We start from the raw sequence: 26,789 nt of genomic DNA, 5'->3' as shown, positions 1-26,789 counted from the left end.
CCAGGCGTTTTCTCTCCTTGGTTGTGCCCTAAGTGCCTGGAATTCCAGCTGGGAATGATGTCACTGACTGGGTTTGGGGAACGCTGGGATGCACCAGCAGCTCTTCCCACGCTGTCCATCGGCTGCCTCCAGCGGAAACAGGAGATACTGGAATTATCTTGGCACAGAGGCAGCCCTGGATGGGATGGATGTGGAATCCCAGGAGCTAAATCCCGCCCCGAGGGAGCCGGGATGGGCTTGGGAATCCTTTGGGAGAGGGGAAATATTTGTGGGTCTTCAATATTTTGGGGTGAGCAGGAGTGGGGAGAGGCCGAGCTGGGCTCTGCTGGGAGAGCAGAATTAACCCAAAAATTGGAAAATAAGTTGATTTTGCGAAGTTTTTTGTGCTGTGAGTGGTACTGGAGCTCAGGGGGTGACACTGGGCACCTGCCACAGTGCCATCCCTGATGCCAGGCTCCTGCAGTGACACTTTTTGGGGTCCCATTTTGCCATCCCTGATGCCAGGCTCCTGTGGTGGCACTTTGGGGGGTCCTGTGGTGGTACTTTGGGGGGTCCTGTGGTGGCACTCTTGGGGTCCCTGTGATGTGGCACCCGATGCCAGGCTCCTTCTGTGACATTTTTGGGGGTCCAGTGGTGCCACCCTTGATGCCAGGCTCCTGCAGTGGCACCTGTGGTGTGGTACCCGATGCCATGCTCCCGCAGTGACACCTTTTTGGGGTCCCATGTTGCCATCCCTGATGCCAGGCTCCTGTGGTGGCACTTTAGGGAGTCCCATGGTGGCACTTTGGGGGTCCCTGTGATGTGGTACCCCATGCCAGGCTCCTGCAGTGACACTTTAAGGCTCCTGTGGTGGCACTCTGGGGGTCCCTGTGGTGTGGTACCCACTGCCAGGCTCCTGTGGTGGCACTTTGGGGGTCCCATGGTGGCAATTTGGGGGTCCCTGTGATGTGATACCCGATGCCAGGCTCTTTCTGGGACAGTTTTGGGGGGTCCCATGATGTCCTTGACCCCAGGCTCCTGCAGTACCACTTTTAGGGGCACCTCCTTTGGCTTCTCCAGCTGTTTTGGGGTCCCTGGGGGTCTGGGGTGTCCTGCAGAGACCGGGACGAACTCACTGCACCCATGGGAGGTTTGGGATCACAGTGGGGGGGTCCCGTGGGGGTCCCCGGGGTGGGTTTGAGCACAACTCCTGCGCCCCAGCACCATTTTGTGGGTGCAGGGAGGAACAAGGGCTGGAAAAAGGGGCACCCCAAACCCCGCTCCCTTTGTGGGGCAGGATGGGGGGGGTGTTTTAGGGTCTTCCCCCGCCCCCAGACACACAGGGGGGATCTCTATCTGTGCTGCAGCTGCTTTTGGGGTGGCCCCAGTGCCAGGGGAGGGGCTGGGGGGGTCATTGGGCTCGATATTTTGGGGGGGGCCCCCTGGGCGTGCCCCCGGGAGCGCCGGGGGAAAGCGAAAGCGCTCGGGGTGGCTGTGACGTAGGGCAGGGCCCAACCCCGGGGGTGCAGCCCCCCCCCAAAAAAAAACCCCTCCCGGTGCCCCCCCGACGCACCCAGGGACCCCTCGACCCCCCCCTCCTCGTCCTGCCTCGGTTTCCCCACCCCCACAATGGGGTTAATGCCACAAAACGCCCCTAAAATCCCTTTCCCCCCCCCCCGCGGGGGGCTGGGGGAGGGGTGGGGAGCTGAGCCGGGGGTTATTTAAGGCAAAAAAGGGGAGAAAAGGGAAAATCCCGCGGGGGGGAAAGTGGGGCCCCCTGGAGCCGGGGGGAAGGGGGGGGCTGTCGAGCGAAGCTTTTGCTTTTCTTTCTTTCTCTTCCTTGAATTAATTAAGAAAAAAAAAAAAGCGATGATTGAGCCCAAAAGCCACCCCAAAATCTCGCCGTGGTGTCCCCGCACACACACACGCGGTGTTCCACGTGGGAACACGCGGGTTTTAGGGATAGGTTCCCTCTGGAGCGGGATGTTGGGAATGGGGGACGCTGGGGTGGTGTCCCCGTGTCCCCCCCAGCCCGGGGCGGGCCCGGAGCCGGTGGCCCCGGCGGGATTGTCCCTGTCCTTGCCAGGCTGGCTCCCAGCCCACCGGTGACCTTGGGCTCCGTGTCCCCTTCCCAGCGTGGGGGGGGAGGGCTGGGAATGCGGTGGGAATCTCAGGGATATGGGGGGGGGGAGTAAAGGGAGGGGTGACGCGGGGTGATGGGGGGGGGCTGGGGACACGTGGCGGGGCCGAGGGGGGGACACGGGTGGGTTTGGGGGCGTGGGGAGGTGACACAGGGGGTGACATGAGGAGGGGAGGGGGCGGGGGGGGCAACTTGTGGGGTGACACGGGTGGGGCTGGGAGTGTGGGGGGGGACACGGGTGGGTCTGGGGCTGTGGGGAGGGTCCCGGGGGGTGACACGTGGTGGGGGTGGGTTTGGGGGTGCAGGGAGGTACCTGATGGGGTGACGTGGGTTGGGGGTGACACGGGTGGGTCTTGGGCTATGGGGGGTGACATGAGTGGGTCTGGGGGTGTGGGAGGTGACATGGGTGGGTTTGGGGGTGTGGGGCGTGACACGGGTGGGTTTGGGGGTGTGGGGGGTGACATGAGTGGGTCTGGGAGTGCTGGGAGGTACCTGATGGGGTGACACGGGTTGGGGGTGACACGGGTGGGTCTGGGGCTATGGGGGGTGACATGAGTGGGTCTGGGGGTGTGGGGGGTGACACGGGTGGGTCTGGGGGTGCAGGGAGGTACCTGATGGGGTGACGTGGGTTGGGGGTGACACGGGTGGGTCTGGGGGTGTGGGAGGTGACATGGGTGGGTCTGGGGGTGAGGGGAGGTACCTGATGGGGTGACGTGGGTTGGGGGTGACACGGGTGGGTCTGGGGGTCTGGGAGGTGACATGGGTGGGTCTGGGGGTGCAGGGAGGTACCTGATGGGGTGACACGGGTTGGGGGTGACACGGGTGGGTCTGGGGGTGTGGGGAGGTACCTGATGGGGTGACACGGGTTGGGGGTGACACGGGTGAGTCTGGGGGCGTGGGGGATGACACGTGTGAAGGCTGACCCAGAGGGACCCAGGAGTGGTCCCGTGGGGTGACACGAGTGGTTTTAGGGGAGCGTGGGGGTACCCCGTGGGGGACACACAAGTATGGTGACCCAGAGGGGCCCGGGGGGAGCCCGGCGGGGACACGAGTGGGTCTGGGGTCATGCGGGGGCTGCCCCGTGGGGTGACACTTGGGTAGGGTCACCCAGAAGGGGCCAGAGAGGGGGTGCTCTGTTGGGTGACACGAGAGGGTCTGGGGTCACTCGAGGGCGTGTGTGTGTGTGTGTGACACTCCCCGGGGGGGTTTCTCCCCTCAGTTCCCCCCACCCTGTGACACGCGTGGGTCTGGGGTCTCTCAGATGTGTGTGTGACTCTCCCCGGGGAGGGTCTCCCTGCAGCCCCCCCATCCCATGCCACACGTGGGTCTGGGGTCTCTCAGGGGGTGTGTGACACTCCTCCAGGAGGGTGTTTCCCCCCCATGACACGCGTGGGTCTGGGGTCTCTCGGGCTCTGCGTGCCGCTCCCCAGGCAGGGGGTTGGTGCGCGTAACCCTGCCCGGGGCGGGGGTGTCTCCCCGCGGTCCCCCCACCCCGTGACACGCGTGGGGTGACACTCGCTGTTTGGGGGGGGGTGCGGCGCGGACCATCCCACTCCCCGCGCGCCGCGGGGGTGTTCGGGGGGCGTCCCTCCCGGGGTCCCTTCGCCGCGTCCCCCCCGCACCCCCCTGTCCCCTCGCTGCGCCCCCCCCCGGCCGCGGAGTGGCTGCGCCCCGCGTGTGACGGGCGGGGGGGGGGGGGCCGGGAGGGGGGGGGGCGGCGCGCGGCCCCTTTAAGAGCGGGGCGGCCCCGGCCGGAGCAGGAAGGAGCCGCATACGGGGCCTCGGCGAGCAGCTCCCGCGGGGCGGCCAGAGCCTGCTCCGCCCGCCCGCCCCTCCGCACGGCCCGGCCCGGCCCGCCCGCCTCGGCACGGCGCGGCCCCGCTCCGCTCCACCGGACCGCTCGGCCCCCGCCCGGTACGGAATTTGGGAGAGGGGGGGGCGACAGGCATTGGGGAGGGGGGGGACTGGGGGGAGGAGGGGGGGGGGGGTCAGGCCTCAACACTCCTCAGCGTGGGGAGGGGTCGTTGGGTCCGTTGCGGGGGGGGGGGGGGGTGGGCGGTTGTTGCCCCCCCCCCCCTCACGCTTCAACCCAACCCCCCCCGCCCGGCATACGTTGGACTTGGCCGGGCTGGGGGGGTCGCGGAGGGGGGGGGGGCGAGGGGGGGTGGGGGGGGAAGGGTTCGGCGCGGGGCGGGTGTGTGGTGGTGGTGGTGGTGAGGGGGGGGGGTGTTGGCGCGGGGGTTGCCGGGAGTTGTAGTCCCTTCGCGGGGTCCCCGCCGCAGGTGCGGGCGCACCGCGCAGAGCGCGCGGACTTCGCTTCCCGGCGTCCCCCGCGCGGCGGCGGCGGGGGGAGAGCGAGAGGCGTTGTTGACGGGCAGCGGGCGGGGCCAATCGGGGCGCGCCCTCCCCTGCCCCGCCCCGCCCCCGCCGCCCGCCCGGCCCAATGGCGGGCGCCGCGCGGGGCGGCCGGGGACGGGCGCGGCGGGGCCTGCGCGGGGCCCCCCCACTCCCCTCGCCCCTCACCGCGACCCCCCGCCCGCCACCGCCACCCCCGGCATCCCCCAACCCGCTCCGCGACCCCCGCGGCTCCGCCACCGCTTCCTCGCCACACTCTTCCCCCCCGGCCCCCCCCTTCTCCGCCCTGCACGGCGCCCCCCGCCCCCGCCTCCCCCCGGCCTCCATTGCGGCGCCCGCCCGGGGGAAGGGGTGGGGTCGTGGCGCCCGGCCAAGGCTCCCTGTGGGCCCCGCGGGGGGGGGCGGCCCGGGCCGGCGCGGGGGGGGGAAGGCCGGTCATGGGTGGGGTCCCCCGGGGCCGCCCCGCGCGGGGGTGTCGGGCAGGGCCCGTCCCCGCGCACCCCCAAGGTCGTTACGGGCCGGGGGGCGCCGGCCCGGCCCGGCCGCGCTCGCTCGCGGCGCGCCCCGGGAGGGGCTTGTTTTGACCCCCCTCGCCCGTTCCCTTATCTCCCCCCGGCCGGCTGCGGGCAGGGGGGGCCGCGGTGATAATCCCCCCGCGGGGCCGGGGCGCTGCTGCCCGGAGGAGCCCGGCGGGATAAGCCTCTCCCCCCCGCGGGACTGCGCAGCGGCCGGGCCGGGAGAGCTCGGCCAGAGGGGGCTGCAGCCCCCGCTCCGGCCAAAACACCCCCTTGCTCGCCCGGGGAGCTGCCGCTGCCTTCTCCTCGTCGGCCCACCCTCCAGTTTGAGGGGGTCTGGAGTTTGAGGTGGTGGGGCGGTTCAGGCACCCCGAAGTGCAGTGCTGAGCCCCCCGTGAGAGACCCGAAGGTCCCTGCCCTCTTCCCCCCGGATTGCTGCGTTGGGAGGCTGGAGGCAGGGACAAAGTCACGGGCAGATTGCTGGGAACGTGGGCTGGGAGCTGGGCACTGCCAGGGCAAGGGCTTCCTTGGCTGTGCTGCTCCAGAAGTGTGGGAAAAAGTTGGTTTGGGAAGCTGTGTCAGGAGAGGTTCAGGTGGGATCTCAGGGAAAGGTTCTTCCCCCAGAGGGTGGTTGGGCACTGCCCAGGCTCCCCAGGGCAGTGGGCACGGCCCCAAGGCTGCCAGAGCTCCAGGAGGGTTTGGACAACGCTCTGAGGGCCAGGGTGGGATTGTTGGGGTGTCTGTGCAGGGCCAGGATTTGGACTGGATGATCCTCGTGGATCTCTCTCAACTCCATGGTTCCCTGGGAAGCCCTGCGTGCGGAGCAGGACTCCGGCACCTCAACCAGGACGTGTAAATCCCGACGTTCCCGTGTCGAAAGCAACAGTTCCTGTTGTACAACCACAGCCGACGTGACTGCCTGGCCCCCAGCCTGGCTCTCCCTGTTCCCAGCTCCTGGAGACCCTTAGTTTGCAGGGCAGCAGGAGCTTGGGCAGCCAAAGTTTCTGTGGGCTCAAGGACTCTTGGTAAGAGTTTGCTGCCGGTCTGAGTTCAAGATCAGCCCTTGTGTCCTCAGGGCTGTTAATTGTCCTGGCTATCGAAGCCATAACTTATATAATAAGTATTTTATGGACATGGGTAGAGAAAGGCTCTGCCTGGAAGAATTTACAACCTAATGAGGGTTGAAGTTGTGCTCGGCGTAGCAACGGAGCTAAAAGGTCATCCTGGTGCTTTCTGAGAGTGTTTGGGGTTGGTTCTTGTTGGTGTTTTTCAAGGAATTGTTTTATTTCTCAAGGTTTCTGCCGGGCCTGGTTGGAAATTGTAGTATGTGGGCACTCGTGGAGGCTGAGCAGGAAGAGACGGGCTGGCTTTAATTCGGGTGGTTTGCTGGAGTTGTTGGATTTAAACTACTTTAAAAAAAAAAATAAAAAAATAAATAAAGGAGACCGAGAGAAACTGAGCAGTTTATTAGAGAGGAGCCACTCTTGTTTAATATTCATTCTGGCCCCTGTTTAGGCTTGTTCTGGTGAAAGAGGGAGTGAAAGAGGCGCAACCCAAACATGGGTGAGATGGTGGGATTTTTCCACCAAGCCTTAATTGCATTAGTAACTCCAAGGAGGGTTTTGCAAGGCAGGAGCTCCTTAATAAATTTGGTGGTGAATGAAAGCAGTTCTTCGCTTTTCTGCTGCTCTGCAACTCTTCCTGTACCCGTTCTCTTTTTTTTTTTTTTTTTTTTTTTTTTAATTATTAATCGTTTTTCGCTCTTGTTTCGTCTCGTGGGGTCTGGTGCTGAACTTCAGCCGTGCCGTGGGTTTTGTGAGGAGCTCTGGGGCTGAGCTGGGTGGAATTCATCTGGCCCAGCAAGGGCCGTGGGTTCCCCTTCGCGTCTTCTCGAAGCCGAATTCGAAATTCCAGTTGTTCTCATCCGGCGTGGGAATCTGGATGTGGGCACGGGAGGCAAATGAGGGGGAAATTTATGCTCCCATCGAGGCGCTGGGATGGTTTGGGTGCTCTTGTCTTTCTCTGAGACCTTCTTTGGGCATCAAGTCGTGCCCAGGTGCTGGGTTTTAGCTGCAGGATCAAGTCCCACGCGGGTGTCCCACCTAAAAACTGAGGGGTGGCCTGTGAAATTCCCGGTCTGCCTTGGAGACTGGAGCCTAAACACTCGAGAACTGTGGTTTAATCTTGATTAAAACTGACACTTGAGGGTTTTTCCCCCCGTCTCAGGATGCTGAGTTTATGGGAAGAGCAGACTTGTGTGGTGAACAATTAGAACCCGGCTCGTTATCTTGCCTAGTCCAGGCAATAAACAGTTGCTTTAACTACTCTCCCAACCAGCCTTAACCTCAAATTTGAGCAGACCAGGCTGTAATTAAAAGCCTTTAGACGAGCAGAACTCAGGGAGAGGGAGAAAGACAGGCAGTCTGTGGGATGAAGGGAAACATTTCTCCCCGATCCCGCGGCCCTTTGATCCGAACGGGCGCTCGTTTTCGGTGCCACCTCCGGTGTGCCCGTCCCGGTCCCTGTGCCCGGAGCATCCCGGAGAAGCTCTGGGAGGACGTCAGCGGGAGTAAACGAGGTCAGACGAGCGCTGGGATCCTCTCTGCGAGTATCCAGGGACAATTGTTTCCCTCCCAGCTCCCTGCCCCGTATCGCCTTCCCTCCGCATAGTTTCAGTTTCCGTGTCAGCGCCGGCTCCGGTGGCAGAGCCCGGGCGGCTGCAGAAGCACCTTGGGAGCGCACGGTGGGGGCTCCTTTTTTCCCCCCGTGCCCTCCCAGGATTTGGGAATCTTCCCGCCGTGCAGGTGGGAGGGAACTCGGAGGGCTCGCTGGGCGTCATCAAATGTGACAAGGTGCGAGAAACTGGAGCCGGGCTGGAGCTGCCCCGCGGGTGCGGGTGGGAGCCAAGGCCACGGTGGTGAGATGAGCCGCAGATCCCTTGGCAATCAGCGGCTTCCCAGCGCCCATCCCTGAAAAAAACCGTGTGTGGCCGGCCCGGCAGGAGCGTGGCCAGCCCGGCAGGAGCGTGGCTAGCCCGGTGGGAGAGTGACCGTGACCTCCCGGCCACCGAGGCTCCTCACGGATCTGGGCGGCCACTCCCGGCAGGCACCTTCGGGCTCGTTTTCCTCCCGTTTTCCACCACGTGAGACCCTCTCCCTGCCGTGGGAAGGGCCGCTGCTGGCATTTTCCACAGCAGAGGATGCTCCCAGGCGTCCCGGCGCTGCGTTTTAACTCCCTCCTGCCCGCTCTTAAACCCCGCTCGGGCACCCGTTTCCTTCCTGCTTCGGGCACCTCCTTATTTCCCACCGGCAAACTGGAAACCAGTAAGTTGATGTCCCGGTGTTGAGTTTTGTTGGGGTTTTTTTTGTTGTTGTTGGAGCTGGGAAGGTGCCGGAGGTGGGCTTGTAGCTACAGGTTGCTGCTCTCCAGCTCCTGGGAGCCTCCTGCCCGGACAGGCAGAGCACACACCGCGGTCCCGGAGCAACAGCATTCCCTCCTCCTTCCATCCCCCTGCTCCGAGTGTTACAGGGGATGAAACTCCGGGGATTCGCTGTCACATGGAGTCGGGAATGTCGGGAAGAGCTGCCTGTTAATCCACAAACTGGGAATTACATAAGGGACTGCCCTGCCCGGTGCTCTCCGCTCCGGCGCTGAACTCCGCTCTTATTATTCCTTATTTGTGTTCCTTTTTTTTTTTTCCCCTCTCCTTCCCGGTGTGGAAAAGAACAACGGGTGTGAGAGGTGTCATTTGAGGCAATTAGATTAATACCAGAGCTCCAGAAACGTCAGGAGAGTCGGGGAAGGGGGGGACACGGGGACTGGAAGGGAAAGCTGTGACACGGGTTGGGAGGGACAGGGATGGGTGGGTTTGGGGTCGTGCAGGGAGCAGGTCAGGAGAGGGGGGGCTGTGGGAATGGGGGGATTTGGGACTTAGGGCTCAGTTTAGGAGACCACAGGAAGCTGTGACAGGGGAGGGGGAATGTGGGGTGAAGGGGTAAATGGTGTCCAGGGCCAACGGGAATGGGGAGATTTGAGGAGTTTTTATGGTTTTCTTGTTTTAGGAGACCAGGAGAAGCTGTGATGGGGAGGGGGAATGTGGAGTGAGGGGGTAGATGCTGTCTGGGGCCTGTGGGAATGGGCAGAGCTGAGAAGTTTTTATGGTTCTCTCAGTTTAGGAGACCAGGAGAAGCTGTGACAGGGGAGGGGGAATGTGGGGAGAAGGGGCAAATCCTGACCTGTGAGAATGGGGGGATTTGAGGAGTTTTATGATCCTCTCAGTTTAGGAGACAGTGAGAGCTGTGACAGTGGATCAGCAGCTTATTCCTGCAGGGATCTTGGGGCCTTCAGATTGGAAAAGAAACCTCCTCCAACCAGGACTCAACAGCTTCACATTCTATGGAGTTTTTTCCCCTTTTTCCCTGTAACTTCTGAGGTTCTGAAGTATTGAAGAGAACTGGGGCTGACTTAGGTGTTTTCTGTGGGATCTCCTGGAAACCCTGCCGTGGTTTTACAGGGAGCTGCTCCACGAGGGAGAGAACCTGTCAGAGGAGTGTGGGCACGCTTGGGCTGGGCTCAGAAGAGTTGTTCCAGCAGCAGAACAAGCAACTTCCAGTAGTGTGGAAGGCCAGGGTGTCCAGCTTTCCTGGGACTGTGCTCGTGTGGGCTCAGGCTGAGGATTGAGGGAAGCCTGGGAGCGACTCACGGCATCGCTGGAGCAGAGATGGGCTTGGAGCACCTTGGGATTGAGGGTCTCTGGGCAGCTCTCAATCTCTGTGATGGATTGTGCCTTGTTTTGTCTCAGAGCAGAGGTGGGTTTGGAGCAGGGATTGAGGGTCTCTGGGCAGCTCTCAACCTCCTCAATGGATTGTGCCTTGTTTTGTCTCAGAGCAGAGGTGGGTTTGGAACAGGGATTGAGGGTCTCTGGGCAGCTCTCAGTCTCTGTGATGGATTGTGCCTTGTTTTGTCTCAGAGCAGAGGTAGGTTTGGAACAGGGATTGAGGGTCTCTGGACAACTCTCAATCTCCTCAGTGAATTGGGACCTGTTTTCTCTTGGAGCAGAGGTGGGTTTGGAGCAGGAATTGAGGGTCTCTGAGTAACTCTCAACCTCCTCAATGGATTGTGGCTTGTTTTGTCTCGGAGCAGAGGTGGGTTTGGAGCAGAGGTGGGTTTGGAGCAGGGATTGATGGTCTCTGGGCAGTTCTCAGCCTCCTCAGTGGATCATGGCCTGTTTTGTCTCGGTGCAGAGAAGCCCCTGGGGGTGCCAGTGCCAACACAGAGACCTCTGTGCCCTGATGGTGCCGTGGCCCTTCCCGCCCAGAAACCCCCAGACACAGTGACAATGCCATTGCCAGGGGGGCTTCCCACACCCAAACCCCCCCCTGCACGTGCAGGGACACACGTGGACCGTGGGCCTGGGACTCCCCAAGCTCAAAATAAGGCACATTCCTGCCGGATTAAACACGGGCTCTGATGACAAAGGAGAAAATTGGCGAGGAGGTCTCCGGGTGGAGGAACCAGTTCGGGGGAGCCTTGCAACATGAGAGGAGTTTCTGTGCGTCCTGTCAGCGGGGTGAGGGCTCCCTGCTGCTCCCTGGGGGGGTGGCAGGTCAGGAAGGTCCGTGCCTGGTTGGGATCTGGGCTGTTTGGCCCCGTGGCTGTCGGGCTCCATGTCCTGGTTTTTGCCGGCGGTCGACGCTGCGGCACAAACCCAAGTTCCCGTGTGAGCCGTGCCCTGGAGGGAAACCCCATCCCAGTCACAGACATCCCAGGGAGCTGTGGGGTCACAGAGTGTGATGTTGGGTCATTCCTCACCTGCTTGGATTGTGGGAAGGATTCCAGCATCCTCAGAGAGGGAGCTGTGCTGTGGCTCCATTAGGTTGCTTGGAAAACACAGACCTTGTCGTGGGAGAGTCTTTTCTCCCCTTCCCAGGCCTTTGGGATGGGTTGGAATGAGCCCTGTGCCCTGCAGCAGGTGGCTGTCCCTGGCTGGTTGTGGTTTAATTCCCTGGGACAGCAGCAGGAATGGTCTCAGCGTCGTGGGTGTGCTCAGAGGTCGGAGTTTGGATGGACAGACGGAGCTGAGCAGGGAAGGCAGGGAGAGAAACGGGGCTGGGAGGGCTGGAGGGTCCCTCAGTGGGTGGGTTTGGGGTTGAAGGTGGTGGGTGTGAACTCATTCCTGGTTCTTGCACTGCCCATGCCACTGGAAGAATTCTACAGGCAGCTCGTCCTCCCCTCCCCTCACCTCCAGTGTATGAAAAACACTGGAATTGGAGCAGTTTTGGGAAAAAAAGAGTGACAAGCCCTTTTTCTTCCTGGTGGCTCTGTAGCAGCATCCCTAAAAATTCCCTGGAGCACAATGAGGAATGCCAGACATCCAGGGTAGTCACCATCTCCCTGCTCCATCGTGAGGTCACACCATCCTTCCTGCTGCTGCCAGTGGGATTTGGGAGCCCCATTCCAATGGCTCTGGTTGGCAGGAGTGGTCACTGTCACCACCAAGGTGTCCTGGTGCAGTTCTTCTCTCTGAAGGGCTGGAAGGGGGGGGGGGCAGCTTGGAATACTGAGAAGATCATAAATGGGATGAGGAGTAACATTTAAATGGATCCTTTGGGAATACCTTCAGCCCCCTCCCATGGTTTGCCACGTCCTGGCACTGCCCCTCCCTCCGAGCCGCTGCAACTGGGATGGTTGTTATTATTCCTTTATTAATATGGAGGAGAATAAAGGTGATTAAAGTTCCTGGGGTGCCTGTTGAGTGTCTTGGGGTGCTCAGTTCCAGCTCTCCATCCGGATTTCACCGGGAGCAATCGCTCTTCCTGCCAGAGTTCCCTTGGCAGCAGTTGCAGGATGTGGGATTCTCCTTCCCTGTGCTGCGAGATCCTCGTGTGTCCTGCCCTGGCCAAGTGTCCCCAAATGTATCAGGTGGACAATAAATCAGTGTCCTGTCAATAAATGGCTTTGTGAAGGGTTTGGCTCTTCCCTTTGCAAGGGCCTGGAGTGACAGGGCAAGGGGGAATGGCCTCAAAGTGAAAGAGGGGGAATTTAGATGGGATATTGGGAAGGAATTCTTGGCTGGGAGGGTGGGGAGGCCCTGGCACAGGTTGGGCAGAGAAGCTGTGGCTGCCCCTGGATCCCTGGAAGTGTCCAAGGCCAGGCTGGAGAAGGGAAGGCTTCAGGGAGACCTGAGAGCCCCTTCCAGGGCCTGAAGGGGCTCCAGGAGAGCTGGAGAGGGACTTGGGACAAGGGATGGAGGGACAGGACACAGGGAATGGCTTCAAAGTGAAAGAGGGGGAATTTAGATGGGATATGGGGAAGGAATTCTTGGCTGTGAGGGTGGGGAGGCCCTGGCACAGGTTTTCCCAGAGAAGCTGTGGCTGCCCCATCCCTGGAAGTGTCCAAGGCCAGGTTGGAGCCACCTGGGACAGTGGGAGGTGTCCCTGCCCGTGTCAGGGGGGTGGACCTGGACGATCTTTAAGCCCCTTCCAACCCATCAGTGATTCCAGCAGCAGGGATATGTTGCTCTGTGCTGCAGGATCAGTGCTGGGTGTATCCAGGGGGTAGATTTTGGGGTAGATTCCCTTTTCCTCGAAGCAGCTGCTGGGTGGGAAACAGGCCCAGAACAGGAGTCGATTAACTCCGTGCTGGAGCTTCCTGTGCTTCCCATATTCCTGCCCATATTTGCAGGCAGGAGGAGGGAGAGGCAAACCTCCCTGGCAGGTTGGACCTGGCAGGGGCAGGAAAGCCCTGGCTGTTTTGGTTACCTGATAGTGCCGCGAGTCCGTCGGGTTGGGCTGAAATGTGGGGGGGGAGGAGACGCCGTCCCACGAATCCACGGTAAATTTGGGACACTGAACCATCCCAGAGTGGTTGGGTGGGAAGGGATCTTAAAGCCCCTCCAGTGCCACCCCCCTGCCACGGGCAGGGACAGCTTCCACTAGCCCAGGTTGCTCCAACCCGGCCTTGGACACTTCCAGGGATGGAGCAACCACAGCTTCTCTCTGGGAATTCCATCCCAGCCCCTCCCCACCCTCACAGCCAAGAATTCCATCCCAGTATCCCATCTAACCCTCCCTCTGGCAGTGGGAAGCCATTCCCCCTTTTCTTGTCCTTTCATCCCTTGTCCCAAGTTCCTCTCCAGCTCTCCTGGAGCCCCTTCAGGCCCTGGAAGGGGCTCTCAGGTCTCCCTGGAACCTTCTCTTCTCCTTGGACACTTCCAGGGATGGGGCAGCCACAGCTTCTCTGGGAAAACCTGTGCCAGGGCCTCCCCACCATCCCAGCCAAGAATTCCTTCCCAATAGCCCATCTAAATTCCCCCTTTCACTTTGAAGCCATTCCCTGTGTCCTGTCCCTGCATCCCTTATCCCAAGTCTCTCTCCAGCTCTCCTGGATCCCCTTTACACCCTGGAAGGCACTCCAAGGTCTCCCTGGAGCCCTTCCAGCAGCACTCCAGTATCCCAAGGGATCTACAAGAAGCAGGATGCTTTGGAAGGACCAGGACAAACCAACCCCCCCTCTGGAGCAGTGCTTTGGTGTGGGGGTGACACTGAACCCCCCTGATGTGGTCACACTCATTCCCAAGCTGAGCCTTCGTGTCCCAAATCCTCAGCAATTCCAGCTGTGGTTGCTTTTTCCCTGTTTGAGAGCTGGGGAGGAGGGAGATGGAGGGGCTGGAAAACAGAGCTGGATTGTCCAGAGCAGCCCACAGATATTTGCAGGATGCTGGTTCTGCTCTGATCTCTTCACTTCAAGAGCTGCATGATCTTGGTCATGTTACCCCAGATGGGATGTCCAGTCAGGAGAGAAAAAGGCTGGAATTCACCCTTTGCCAGGGGTGGCACAGCACCAAAGGCTTATTCTCTGTTGCATTCCAGAAAATTTAGATTTATTTCGATCGATTTATTTAAATCTAAATTTTATTAGATTCATTATTTAAAAAAAAAAAAATAAAAATCCTGATTTTTTTTCTCCTGATTCCTATTTTCTCCTGATTCCTATTTTATCCTAATTCCTATTTTATCCTAATTTCCCCAGATTTTTTTTTTCTTCCCACAGTGCAGTTTCCCTCCTGTCAAAAAGTGCAGGGTCTTGGGAACATCCACCTGTTTTCCAGGTCCACATAATTGGGTTAGCTGGGCCCTAAACCACCAGCAGCACATTCCTGGGGGAGAGCCAGTTGGATTTTCACGTGGAATAGTGACTTCTGAGCAGGCAAAAAACCACCCTCCTTCATTTCCTCCTGCCTCCCATCTTCCCACCTCTCCTGCTGCTCCGTGCTAGGTGTGTTTCCCGAGGCCTCTGCATAGTTTTGGGTGGATCCTGGGCAGAGGGAGGACCTGCTCGGGCTTGTCCCGGGGATGTTGCAGAGCTTGGTGTCAGCAGAGATGGTGCCTCGTGCTCCCAGAGTGGCCAGAGAGCCCATTTCTCCAAAGGGATCCAGGCTTTCAGATGTATCTGGGAGAAGGAAAAGCAGGACTGGGATGGTCTCTCCTTAAATTGGTGTTGTGTGAGTTGAAATTGGGGTGAGCTGTTGGTATGGAATAAATGCCTGTTCCTCCAGTGGGTGGGGATCATGTTCGGGCCTTGGGCAGCAAAGCACTGGCTTTATTTTGATTTTTTTTAATTTTATTTATTTTTTAAATTTTATTTATTTATTTTTATTTTATTTATTTTAACGGTTCCTTCCCGGTGCTGCTGCAGGGGCTGCCCTGCCTGGGTCACGTGTTTTTCCTCCAAGGAATCCCAGAGAACTTGGGATCTCCTTCCTTGGGGCACCTCGAGCTGCAAGAGGCCGAATATCCCAGAATCCCAGGATGGTTTGGGTTGGAAGGACCTTAAAGCCCATCCAGTGCCACCCCGTGCCATGGGCAGGGACACCTCCCACTATCCCAGGTTGTTCCAACCTGGCCTTGGACACTCCCAGGGATGGAGCAGCCACAGCTTCTCTGGGAATTCCATCCCAGCCCCTCCCCACCCTCCCAGCCAAGAATTCCTTCCCAATATCCCATCTCACCCTGCCCTCTGGCAGTTTGAATCCATCCTCCTTGTCCTGTCCCTCCAGCCCTTGTCCCCAGTCCCTCTCCAGCTCTCCTGGAGCCCCTTCAGGCCCTGGAAGGGGCTCCAAGGTCTCCCTGGATCCTTCCCTTCTCCAGGTGAACCCCCCCAGCTCTCCCACCCTGGCTCCAGAGCAGAGGGGCTCCAGCCTTTGGAGCATCTCCGTGGCCTCCTCTGGACTTATTCCAGCAGCTCCACATCCTTTGGATGTTGGTGACCCCCAGTCCCTCTCCATCATTCCCACGGGCTCAATATCCACGTGCTTTCCACACAACTAATCCCAGGAAACCTTGCAGGCTCCCCTAAATCCAGTTTGCCTCGTGCTCCACAGGGAAGGTGATGCTGATTTTCCCTTCCTGCCCCGAGCAGGTGCGAGCTGTTGCTCAAGTTCTCACCTGTCTGCTGCAGTGGGTGGCACCTCTGCCTTTGGGAAAACTTTTTTGGGATCTTTTCCGGATAAGAGCGCCGAGAAAACATTGGCTCTTCCCGGCTCTCGAGGTGTGACCGAGCTCTGCCACCCAAACCCTTCATTTTTCCAAGCCCTGAGCTGCTCATGTCCCTCTAAAATTTTCAACTCAAAGAAGAAAAAGGAGGGGAAGAAATAAAAAAAAAACCCACTGAGGTTTTAGGTGGAAAACTGGTAATTAAGAGGTGTTTTGTCAGCGCTTCTGGTCGTGATCCCATCTTAATGTGGTCGCCTCATTTGAATGTAAATGTCCAAAATTCCAGAGCTCCTGGAGGAAAGGGATTGGGAGGTGAAGGAGAGTTTTGGGGAGTGCTGCTCCTCTGCAGTTGGGGCTGGTGGGTCTGGAAGGAGCTGGTGGATGAGTTGGGTTGAAGGAGAGAAAATGAACATTGCAGTGGTGAGGGCTGTGTCCATTTGTGGGCCCATCATGGCAGGAAGGACTTTGAGGGGCTGGAGCATTTCCAGAGAAGGGAATGGAGCTGGAGAAGGGTCTGGAGAACTCCTGAGGGAGCTGGGGGGGCTCAACCTGGAGAAAAGGAGGTTCAGGGGGGACCTTCTGGCTCTGTAACTCCCTGACAGGAGGGTTGAGCCAAAGGGGGGTCGGGCTCTGCTTCCAGGGAACAACAGGACAAGAGGGAACGGCCTCCAGTTGTGCCAGGGGAGGTCCAGGTTGGACATCAGGAGGAATTTCTTCCTGGAAAGGTCAGTCAGGTGTTGGCAGGGGCTGCCCAGGGAGGTTTGGAGTCCCCACCCCTGGAGGTGTCCAAGGAAGGACTGGACATGGTCCTCAGTGCAAGGTGGGACGGGTCACAGGGTGTGACTCCATGATCCTGGAGGTCTTTTCCAACCTCAGCAATCCTGGGATTCTGTTTTGGTGCTGAGGAGCAGCGTCAGACGGGGGTCAGTGCTGGTGGGAAATCAGCGGCTCAGGGAGGCGGAGGAGCTTCCCCTGCTCCTGCAGCATTCAACATCCAATCCAAAGCAGATTTTCCCACCTGGAATGGGGGCTGTGTGTGTGCTGGACTGACCTGTGGAGCTGGAACAGCCCGAGCTCCGTCGTGTTGGGGTTTGGGAAGCTCAGAGCAGGGCTGGGGCTGCAGGTGGTGTCGCGCCAGGTCCGTAAATCAGCTCCATGAATCCCTCGGAGGGCTCCGGGCTCGTGACAAACCCTCTTTCACACGGGGCTGTATTTTAAGCTGACGGGTTCCCCCCTCGGTTGGATGCGAGGCCCGTTCCCAACCTTCTCCCAGGCAGCTGCTTTGGGGTGAAATGTGGCATCTTGGAGCCCTGCAGAGCCACCCAGTCTGGGACAGCGCCCTTGGAACTCCTCGGGAGCGGCTGGAGCGGGCAGGGAGAGAATGGAGCTGCCTGGGAAATTTAGGTCAGTAGTTGAAGCTCCCCCTTGGTGGCCCATTCAGACCTTTTCCTTGCCAAGGAGGGGACGAGCTGGTGGCTGTGCCAACGGCTTTTGTCACTTGTCACCTGGCCCTCAGGGGCTTTTCCAAGTGGATTTCACCCATCCCGCCGGGATGTCGAGCCCGGTGGCTCCTGCTGGGAGCAGACAGTGGGTTTGGGGCTTTCAGGGGTGGAAACATAAGGTGGAAGACCCCAAAAAAGCTCCAAGTCCATAAGGTGGAAGACTCCATCTCCCATTAGTAATTCCCAGGTTCTGATGATCCGGCTGTTCAGCCCCTTGGAAAGGGAAGGGGGTGGGATTTTAAGGGCTCTGGATGTGGCTGGAGCATCCCAGGCCCCGAATCCATTCCTGGGGGGCTCAGAACAGCCCGTTTGCCCCCCGACGTCCTCGGCCACCGCGGCCGAGGGACACAAAGGGCGTGTTGTGCGAGGAGAATGAGGGGAGAAATTGGACAACTCTCCAAGCCAGCCCTCGGCGGTCTCATGACCCTGCAGCCGTTCCCACACTGTCCAGCCCATTCTCCCGGCCCCCAGGCTGGGGAGGGGTGACCTTCCCTGGATGTCCTGGCGGCTCCCAAAGGCCCCTGGGTCCCCGGGATCCGGGATCCGCACCCACGGAGCGCGGCCGCCCAGGGATCGTTGCCTGAAGCTTCCAAACGCTTCCCGAGGGAGGGAGGGGGGGGAAATCCTTTGTAAAGCATCTCATGGAGAAGGGAAGGGGAGGGAGGAGGGTTTAATGTCATTTTTTAGGGGCTGGGAGGTGTTGGATCTGCTCTTCCCAGGAGTGCTGTGTGGTGGCTCCGAGCGGGGGGTTTTCGGGAGCTCTGGGGCTGAGGCAGCACAAACCTCCCTGGAAGCTCAGGAGGCTGGAGGGGTCCCTCTGATCCCCTGGGGATTCTGGGAGGAGGTGACCTTGCCCAAGGTCACACCTAGAGCCCGAATTCAGAGCTCTCCTGCTCTTGGAAACAGCCTTTCCCTCCCTGCCAGGACCGGGATTTAAAAATCCCTGAAATTAAGGGCTCGGAGGTCAAATCCCAGAGCCCAGGATTTGCTCTGGAGTCGATCCCTTGCTCCAGGTGCCTCAGGAAGCCACTTTTGGTGCTTGGTCATGGTTACAGGACTTGTGCCTGCCCTGCACATCCAGCCCAGCTCCCCTGGACCCTCCCTCTTCCTCACCCTCATCCCATTCCTGTTGGGAGCAGAACCCCTGGCTGTTGTGGAATATCCAGGGATCTCTTCCTGCTCCGTGTGTTCCTCAGCCCCGCCTCCCTCCCGCCTTTTCTTTGTAAGAAAACAGGAAGGTGCAGCAAATAAATTTATTTGCTGGGATTAAGGAAACTTTTGAAAAAAAAGAAGTAAATATGGAAAAGTACCGAGTGGGAGGGGGGTGGGTGGGGGAAGCTGGAGTTGTGCAACCCAGACTCCTGCTCCGTGCTAGAACCCGGTGCTTCCTGGATAAATGACTCCTGTTCTGGATCTGTCCTGACTCATCCACATCCCCCCTGTCCCGTGGGACAGGCCACGTCCTGCTGTGCCTCAGTTTCCCTGAAAACCCGGAGACTGGGGGCTTGGATACTCCAGGCTTTTGTGCCAAGGTGGTTTGGGACCCTATTTGTGTGTGGAATTCTTGGCTCCTGATGATCCCAGTGCTTGGGGGGTGGGATATGTTGATTTATGGGCTGCTGCAAGGAGCATGTGGATTTGCTGCTGGAGGTGGAAAAACATTATCCCTGATTTTTGAGATCAAAGGACTGGGATCTTGGGAGAATTAGGGGCTCGTTCAGGCTGGCAGTGAACTCACATTTGGCCCCAGTGCCCCTCTCCTGGCAAAGGGAATCCCTTCCCAACAGGGCCACCTGCTTCCCTCTGGCTATTCCAGTTCTTTGGAGTCAAGTGGATCTGTCAGGAGTGACTTTATTTCTCTTGTCCTTTGGGAGGAACAGCTGCTTCTGGTGAAGCCTTTCCAAGATCTGGGCCTGGTGCTGGCACTGGGTGATCCCAAAGTCCTCCCTCTCTCCTGTTCCCTGGAAGGTGCAGCAGATGGAGGTCCAAGGTTTCATCTCCACCACCCACAGCAGCAGCTTGGGGTGGTTGCTGTTCCCCTCTCCCTGTCCCCAGGGGCTGTTGGGCCCTTCCCAAAGGATGCTCCCTGCCTGCATCCCCCCAGGTGTATCCCAGGGATGAGCAGTGGGAACGGTGTTCCCAGTTATGACATCACTCTGTCAGCAGTTCTACTGGGCTGGGTGAGCAGGGGGACTTTCCCAGTAGGAATGGGGTTGGGAAATGCTCCCAGAGGTGGGCTGGGATGCACTGGCAAGGCTCAGGCTGCTGGATCCCAATGCCAGGTGCTTCCTGGCCACATGATCCCTGCTCCTTGCCAGGCCTTGCTGGCCCTGGCCTGGTGTTAATTCAGCCACTCGAGAGCTCCCGGGCTCTGTTTCTCCTCCTCCCTCCAGGAGTGAAGGTAAGCACAGGTCCATCCTCACTTGGGGAGGAGGAAGCCAGGCAGGATGGCAGGTTCAGGGACATGGAGAGGGCCTGGGCACATGGAGAGGTCCAGGGGTGTGGAGAGGTCTAGAGGATATGGAAATGTTCAGGGAACATGGAGATGTCCAAGGACATGGAGAGGTCCAGGGGATATGGAAATGTTCAGGGAACATGGAGATGTCCAGGGGCATGGAGAGGTCTAGGGGATATGGAAATGTTCAGGGAACATGGAGATGTCCAGGGACATGGAGAGGTCTAGGGGATATGGAAATGTCCAGGGAACATGGAGATGTCCAGGGAACATGGAGATGTCCAGGGACATGGAGAGGTCTAGGGGATATGGAAATGTCCAGGGAACATGGAGATGTCCAGGGACATGGAGAGGTCTAGGAGATATGGAGATGTCCAGGGAACATGGAGAGGCCTAGAGGATATGGAGATGTCCAGGGCACATGGAGAGATCTAAGGATCATGGAGAGATCTCAGGGACATGGAGGTCTAGGGGATATGGAAATGTCCAGGGACATGGAGAGGTCCAGGGAACATGGAGAGATCTAAGGATCATGGAGAGATCTCAGGGACATGGATGTCTAGGGGATGTGGAAATGTCCGGGGAACACGGAGAAGTCCAGGGGCATGGAGAAGTCCAGGGGCATGGAGAGGTCCAGGGAACATGGAGAGATCCAGGGAACACAGAGAGGTCCAGGGAACACGGAGAGATCTCGGGGACATGGAGAGGGACACGCGGCCGGCGCTGCCAGGCACGTTCCTCGGGAGTTCTCCCGCGGGTGTGATGCCCCCCAGCCGTGACTCACCGCCCTCCCCTCCTTCTCCGCAGCCTTTTGCGTGGAAGATGGCGGGTGGCGTGGACGGCCCCATAGGGATCCCGTTCCCGGATCACAGCAGCGACATCCTGAGCAGCCTGAACGAGCAGAGAAACAACGGGCTGCTGTGCGACGTGGTCATCCTGGTGGAAGGCCAGGAGTTCCCCACCCACCGCTCCGTCCTGGCGGCGTGCAGCCAGTACTTCAAGAAGCTCTTCACCTCAGGGTTAGTGGTGGACCAGCAAAACGTGTATGAGATAGACTTTGTGAGTGCGGACGCCCTGTCGGCGCTGCTGGAGTTCGCCTACACCGCGACCCTCACTGTCAGCACTTCGAACGTCAACGACATCCTCAACGCGGCCACTCTGCTGGAGATCCCGGCCGTCAGGGATGTCTGCACGGATCTCCTGGACAGGAAGATTCTGGCCAAAAATGACCAGATGGATACAGTAGATCAAATTGATCAGAGGAACCATCTCAGAGCAAAAGAGTACCTGGAGTTCTTCCAGAGCAACCCCGTCAACGGCCACCAAGGCAGCTTTCCGTGGACCAACCCAGAGTTGAGAGACCTTCAGAGACTGAACTTCCGAGGCCAAGAGGAGGAGGAGGAGTCGAACTGCAACGGCCTGGACTTCTACTCGCAGGCCACCCCAACCGAAAGACCAAAGGCAAGTGACTGTGACCCTGACAGCAACCCGGCCATGTGGCTGGACCGGGAGGAGGAGGAGCCGGTCACCGCCGGCATGTTCTCACCTTCCCAGAACGGACATTACAGCAGCCGTGGCTTGGCCACGCCGGGAGAAGAGGAGGGGGGGACCCCCCGGGGGCCTCTGGACCCGCAGGAAGCCGGCGACTCGCCCGGCTTCATCCCCGCCGGGGCGGAGACGGAGGACGACGCGCGGGAGGTGGACGACTTGGCCGCCAGCGCCCTCCTGCAGCAGATGATCAACTCGGTGGGGCGGCAGCAGCTCGGGGACGACGACCGCAAGGACGACGACGGGGTCATGGATTATTACTTGAAATACTTCGGCAGTTCGAGCGAGGGCGACGTCTACCCGTCCTGGTCCCAGAAGGAGAAGAAGATCAGGGCCAAAGCATTCCAGAAGTGCCCCATCTGCGAGAAGGTGATCCAGGGCGCCGGGAAGCTGCCGCGCCACATCCGCACCCACACCGGGGAGAAGCCCTACGAGTGCAACATCTGCAACGTCCGATTCACCAGGTACGGGCTGGGGGGCAAACGGGGGGGCTCGCCCACAAATCTGGCTCTGCCCTTGGCTTGGGAGCATGGAGGGCTCTCCCACAAATCCGGCTCTGCCCTTGGCTTGGGAGCATGGAGGGCTCTCCCACAAATCCGGCTCTTCCCTTGGCTTGGGAGCATGGGGAGCTCCCAAAAATCTGGCTCTTCCCTTGGCTTGGGAGCATGGAGGGCTCTCCCACAAATCCAGCTCTTCCCTTGGCTTGGGAGCACAGGGGGCTCTCCCACACATCTGACTCTCTCTTTCCCCTGGAGCACAGGGAGCTCTCCCACAAATCCAACTCTGCCCTTTCCTCTGGAGCACAGGGGACTCTCCCACAAATCCTTAACCTGGGGGCATGGAGGGCTCTCCCACAAATCCAACTCTGCCCTTGACTTGGCTCTCCCACAAATCCAGCTCTTCCCTTGGCTTGGGAGCACGGGGGGCTCTCCTACAGATCTGACTCTCCCTTGTCCCTGGAGCACAGGGGACTCTCCCACAAATCCAGCTCGGCCCTTGACTTGGCTCTCCCACAAAACAGGCTTTGCCCTTGCCCCTGGAGCACGGGGGGCTCTCCCCCAAAACCAGCTCGACCCTTTTCCCTCTCAGGTGATTTTATCTCTCCTGCTCCACTCATTTCCATCTTAAGCACCCAAGCTGGGTAGGAAGGCCGGAGCTTTCCAGTGAGAGGAGCAGTTTGGGTGTCTGACACTCGAGATGTCTCAAGGGGCCCGTCCTGACAGGCAGTGCCACACCGTCCCTCTGTCCTGAACAGCCCAGCTCTGCTGGAAACCCAGCCAGAGCTGGGATTCTGAGGAGGCCAAGGGACGTGGTTGGTGGGACAGAGCTGCAGCTCTTCCCCTCTGCGTGGTGGCCGAGGCCAGAGATGTTTGGAAGTGGCTCCGTGGGGTGGTTGGGTTGGAAGGAGGTCGGACCCCGTGCTGTCGGTGTCCTTGGCACACCCTGCCCCGAGCAGCCCCCGGTGCAGCTCCCCGGGGGCGTTGGCCTGGGCCCTGCTTCTAATCAGGGTTCCTGCTCCTTCCCTGGGCCACGGGAACGCCAAAGAAAGGGGATATTGTTTGGATTCCTCCGGTTCACTCCGGTCCGGGCGCGTCGCGCCGCCGCCTCCTCTCTCCGGGCTCCGCGGCTGCCGTGGCTGTGCCGGGGTGGGGGTCCCACCCTGCTCCCACCCCAGTGTCCCCCAGGCCCTGCCGAGGGGCTGCGTGGGCTGCCTGGCCCAGGAGCCTTCCCTGCCTGCTCCCTGCCTGCTCCCTGCCTGCCCAGCCATTCCCAGCCGTGCCAGTGCCCACTGCTTTGCTGCCAGGACCAGCCCCTCCTGCTTTTGGGGGGTCCACGGGGCTGCCCCCCGAGACTGGTGGGGCCATACCGTGGGGCAGGAGGCCTCATCCTGCCCCTTCCCCTCGGCAGGGCCGCGCCCAGCCCACGTTGGAGAGCTGAGGAATGCAGATAATGGCGGGGGCAGGATGCCAACCCTCCCTCCCCGCTCCCCCGGCCCTGCCACGCGGCACCTCCCTGCTCCGGGGGCCCGGGGTGCTGATCCCACACCCCCTGCACCGAATCCAGGGGCCTGGAGAGCTCAGGAGCAGCGGGATATTCAAGTGCCAGGGGGTGCCTGGCAGCTGGTGCCACTGGGAGTGGTGGCAAGGGGGAGATGGGGGATTTTTGGCAGGGGGAGGCCCGTGGGCAGTGCCACCCCGTCCCTTTTCCATCTCGCCCCCGTTCCGTGGGTTTTGGATGGGGACCTGCTCCCTGCCGGCTCCTGGGAGGGCCTGGCACTGTCTCCCAGCCCCTATAAACAAGGTGCTTCCCTAAAACCCCCCATTCCGGGCAAAACACAACCTCCTGCTTCTTCCCACGCCCGGGGTTTGGGCATGGGAGAAGCCTGGATGGGGACAGGCTCGGCCTTGCTGTTCCCTGCCACATGCCCTGCCCTGAGCTCGATGTCCCCTCGATTTTATTATTCCTCGGCGTCCCATCAGGAAAACAAATATCCCTTCCCCATTCCCTGCGTTGGAGAGCCTGGAAACGGGGGAGCCAGGTGGGGACAAAACAGCTCCTGTTCAGGAACATAGGGGGTGGTTTGGGGCGAGGCAGGAGGACGAGCCGGGGCTGTTGGAGCCGGGGCTGTTGGAGCCGGGGCTGTTCCAGCCGGGTGTTCCCGGCCACCCCCTGCATTCCCACCCGTTTGTGCTCCCTCCTGCTTCCTGGTTCCTGCGCGGTCACAGGGGGAGGAGCAGCAGCGGCAGCTCCGATAAGGAAGGAAAGGCACAGAGAGAGAGAGAGAGAGAGAGAGAGAGAGAGAGAGGGGAGGGGGGGTTTTATGACACGAAATAATTTGAATTTCCAAAGGCCGGTCTTGCTGTGCCGCTGCATCCCCTGGGGTTCCATCCAGGCCACCCCTCGGAGGTGGGCACGACCTTGGGGGGGGTTTGATCCTTCCCTGGAGGTTTAGGGTTTTTTAGGGTCTGTATCGAGATGTTCCATACAAGAGAGGAGAGAGGGATGGGGCTGGATCAAGGGCAGGGTGAAGCAGGTCCCCTGTGGGGGCAGGAGGGGCTCCTCGATCCCTCCCCACGCGCTTCAGGCCTGGGTTTTTTCCTCCAGGAAGCAGCAGTGGCTCACGTGGCCCTGCTGGCCCCGGGCCCGGCTGCTGCAACTGCCCTTCCCAGGCCTGGCTGCTCCAGCTGCCCTTCCCTGGCTCCTGGTGCTCCAACTGCCCTTCCCTGGCTCCTTCTGCTCCAACTACCCTTCCCTGGCTCCTTCTGCTCCAAATGCCCTTCCCAGGCCTGGCTGCTCCAGCTGCCCTTCCCTGGCTCCTGGTGCTCCAACTGCCCTTCCCTGGCTCCTTCTGCTCCAACTACCCTTCCCTGGCTCCTTCTGCTCCAACTGCCCTTCCCAGGCCTGGCTGCTCCAGCTGCCCTTCCCTGGCTCCTTCTGCTCCAACTGCCCTTCCCTGGCTCCTGGTGCTCCAACTGCCCTTCCCTGGCTCCTGGTGCTCCAACTACCCTTCCCTGGCTCCTTCTGCTCCAACTACCCTTCCCTGGCTCCTTCTGCTCCAACTACCCTTCCCTGGCTCCTGGTGCTCCAGCTGCCCTTCTCTGGCTCTGGCAAACTGGGGCTGTGCTGGTCCTGCAGGAGCCAGCTGGACCTGGGCTGGGCAATGTGTGACCCCCCAGCCCTGCTCAGACCCTGTCCCAGGCAATGTGTGACCCCCCAGCCCTGCTCAGACCCCCTTACCCATGCCCAGCCCTGCACTGGATGATGCTCAGCCCTGTGTTGATGCTTGACCCCATCCTGGGTGGTGCTCGACCCCATCCTGGGTGATGTTCAGCTCTATATTGGATGATGCTTGACCCTTACCAGTGCTCAGCCCCTCACCAGTGCTCAATCCCATACTGGGAGATGCTTAATCCCATACTGGGAGATGCTCAAGCCCGTACTGGGAGGTGCTCAATCCTATACTGGGACATGCTCAGCCCCCATCCCATATGATGCTTGGCCTGTCCTCATGCTCAGCCATCCCCCCCTGTCCATCCATGCCCCCCAACACCCCCAGACTGACTCCCCCATGTCCATCCATCTCCCCCATTCCCCCCAGACTGACTCCTCCCTCTCCCCCCTGTCCATCCATCTCCCCTAAAATCCCTGGGCTGACTCACCCATCCATCCCCCCCAACACTACCAGGCTGACTCCCCCTTGTCCCCCTTGTCCACCCACCCCTCCAGCACCCCCAGACTGACCCCCCCTGTCCATCCATCCCCCCCGTCCATCCATCCCCCCAACACCCCCAGACTGACCCTCCCCCTGTCCCCCCACCTCTCCATCTCCTCCAGCCTGACTCCCCCTTGTCCCCCTGTCCACCCACCCACCCATCCCCTCCAGCCTGACTCCCCCTTGTCCCCCATCCATCCATCCCCCCAACACCCCAGACTGACTCCCCTTTGTCCCCCTGTCCCCCCACCCCCCCGACACCTCAGACTGACTCCCCCTTGTCCCCCATCCATCCATCCTCCCCAACACCCCCAGACCGACTCCCCCCTGTCCCCCCACCCCCAACACCCCAGACTGACTCCCCGTTGTCCCCCTGTCCCCCCACCCCCCTCAACACCCCCAGACTGACTCCCCCCTGTCCCCCCACCCCCCAACACCCCCAGACTGACTCCCCTTGTCCACCCATCCATCAATCCCCCTCATCCCCTCCACACTGACTCCCCCTTGTCCCCCCATCCATCCATCCCCCCCAACACCCCCAGACCGACTCCCCCCTGTCCATCCACCCCCCCAACACCCCAGACTGACTCCCCTTTGTCCCCCTGTCCCCCCACCCCTCCAACACCCCACACTGACTCCCCCTTGTCCCCCCGCTGTCCCCCCTCGCAGGCAGGACAAGCTGAAGGTGCACATGCGGAAGCACACGGGGGAGAAGCCGTACCTGTGCCAGCAGTGCGGCGCCGCCTTCGCCCACAACTACGACTTGAAGAACCACATGCGAGTGCACACCGGGCTCAGGCCCTACCAGTGCGACAGCTGCTGCAAGACTTTCGTCCGCTCCGACCACTTGCACAGGCACCTTAAAAAAGATGGATGCAACGGGATTCCCTCGAGGAGAGGCCGCAAACCCCGGGTGAGAGACGCGGCCGCGCCCGCCCCGGCGGGGGGAGCGGCCGCCGAGGATGGAGGTTTCGGTGGGGAGAGCCAGGAATCAGAGGACACCCCCCCATCCCAAGGGAACGACCAGGAGCAGCAGCACTTTGAGGAGAATTCAAACAATGAAGCGCCGGGATTGAATGTAGCAGGAGGAGGAGGAGGAGGAGGAGGAGGGTCGGAGGAGGGGAACGCGCAAGGACTCTCCTAAACCAAAAAAAAAACAAACAAAAAACCAACAACAACAACAAAATACGACGACAACAACAAACCCCACACACCCGAAAACGAAGTCACAAAATCTAGTTAGTACTTTTCCTCCGATTTTTTTTTTCTCTTTAAAGATGTTTCTCTCCCTTTTTTTTTTTTTTTTTAAGAAAAAAAAAAAAAAGCCGGAAAAAAAAAAAGACAACAACAACAACAAAAAAAGATTATATTATATATATATATTAACGTTTCCAACCTTTCCCCCATTGTAAAGCAGGGATCCCCCTTCCCCCCCGAGGATCCCTGGTAGCCAAGGACCTTTTCTTGGAAAGGCAAGGAAAAGAAAAAAAAAGCACGAGGTGGGGATGGAAAGTGGCTCTGTCGGCATGGAAAAGAGCTTCCATGTAAATCCAAAGCTTTATTTTGTGTCCAAACGTGTGTTTAAAAAA

General features: G+C 59.9%; 1 protein-coding gene across 1 annotated transcript; it reads left to right on the top strand.

Moving 5' to 3' along the window:
* Positions 1–3,812: 3,812 nt before the first annotated feature.
* ZBTB7A (zinc finger and BTB domain containing 7A) lies at positions 3,813–26,749 on the top strand. Its single transcript, XM_051769311.1, has 3 exons — positions 3,813–4,033; positions 20,247–21,451; positions 25,870–26,749. Exons 2-3 carry the CDS (start codon positions 20,262–20,264, stop codon positions 26,342–26,344), a joined length of 1,665 nt encoding a protein of 554 aa, XP_051625271.1. The 5' UTR covers positions 3,813–4,033; positions 20,247–20,261; the 3' UTR covers positions 26,345–26,749.
* The last annotated feature ends 40 nt before the right edge of the window (positions 26,750–26,789 follow it).

This window comes from Manacus candei, unplaced genomic scaffold (genome assembly GCF_025592945.1).
Source record: "Manacus candei isolate 608988 ecotype Guabito, Panama unplaced genomic scaffold, ASM2559294v1 h1tg000106l, whole genome shotgun sequence".
Taxonomy (NCBI): Eukaryota; Metazoa; Chordata; class Aves; order Passeriformes; family Pipridae; genus Manacus; species Manacus candei.
This window is presented reverse-complemented; position numbering and strand designations above follow the sequence as displayed.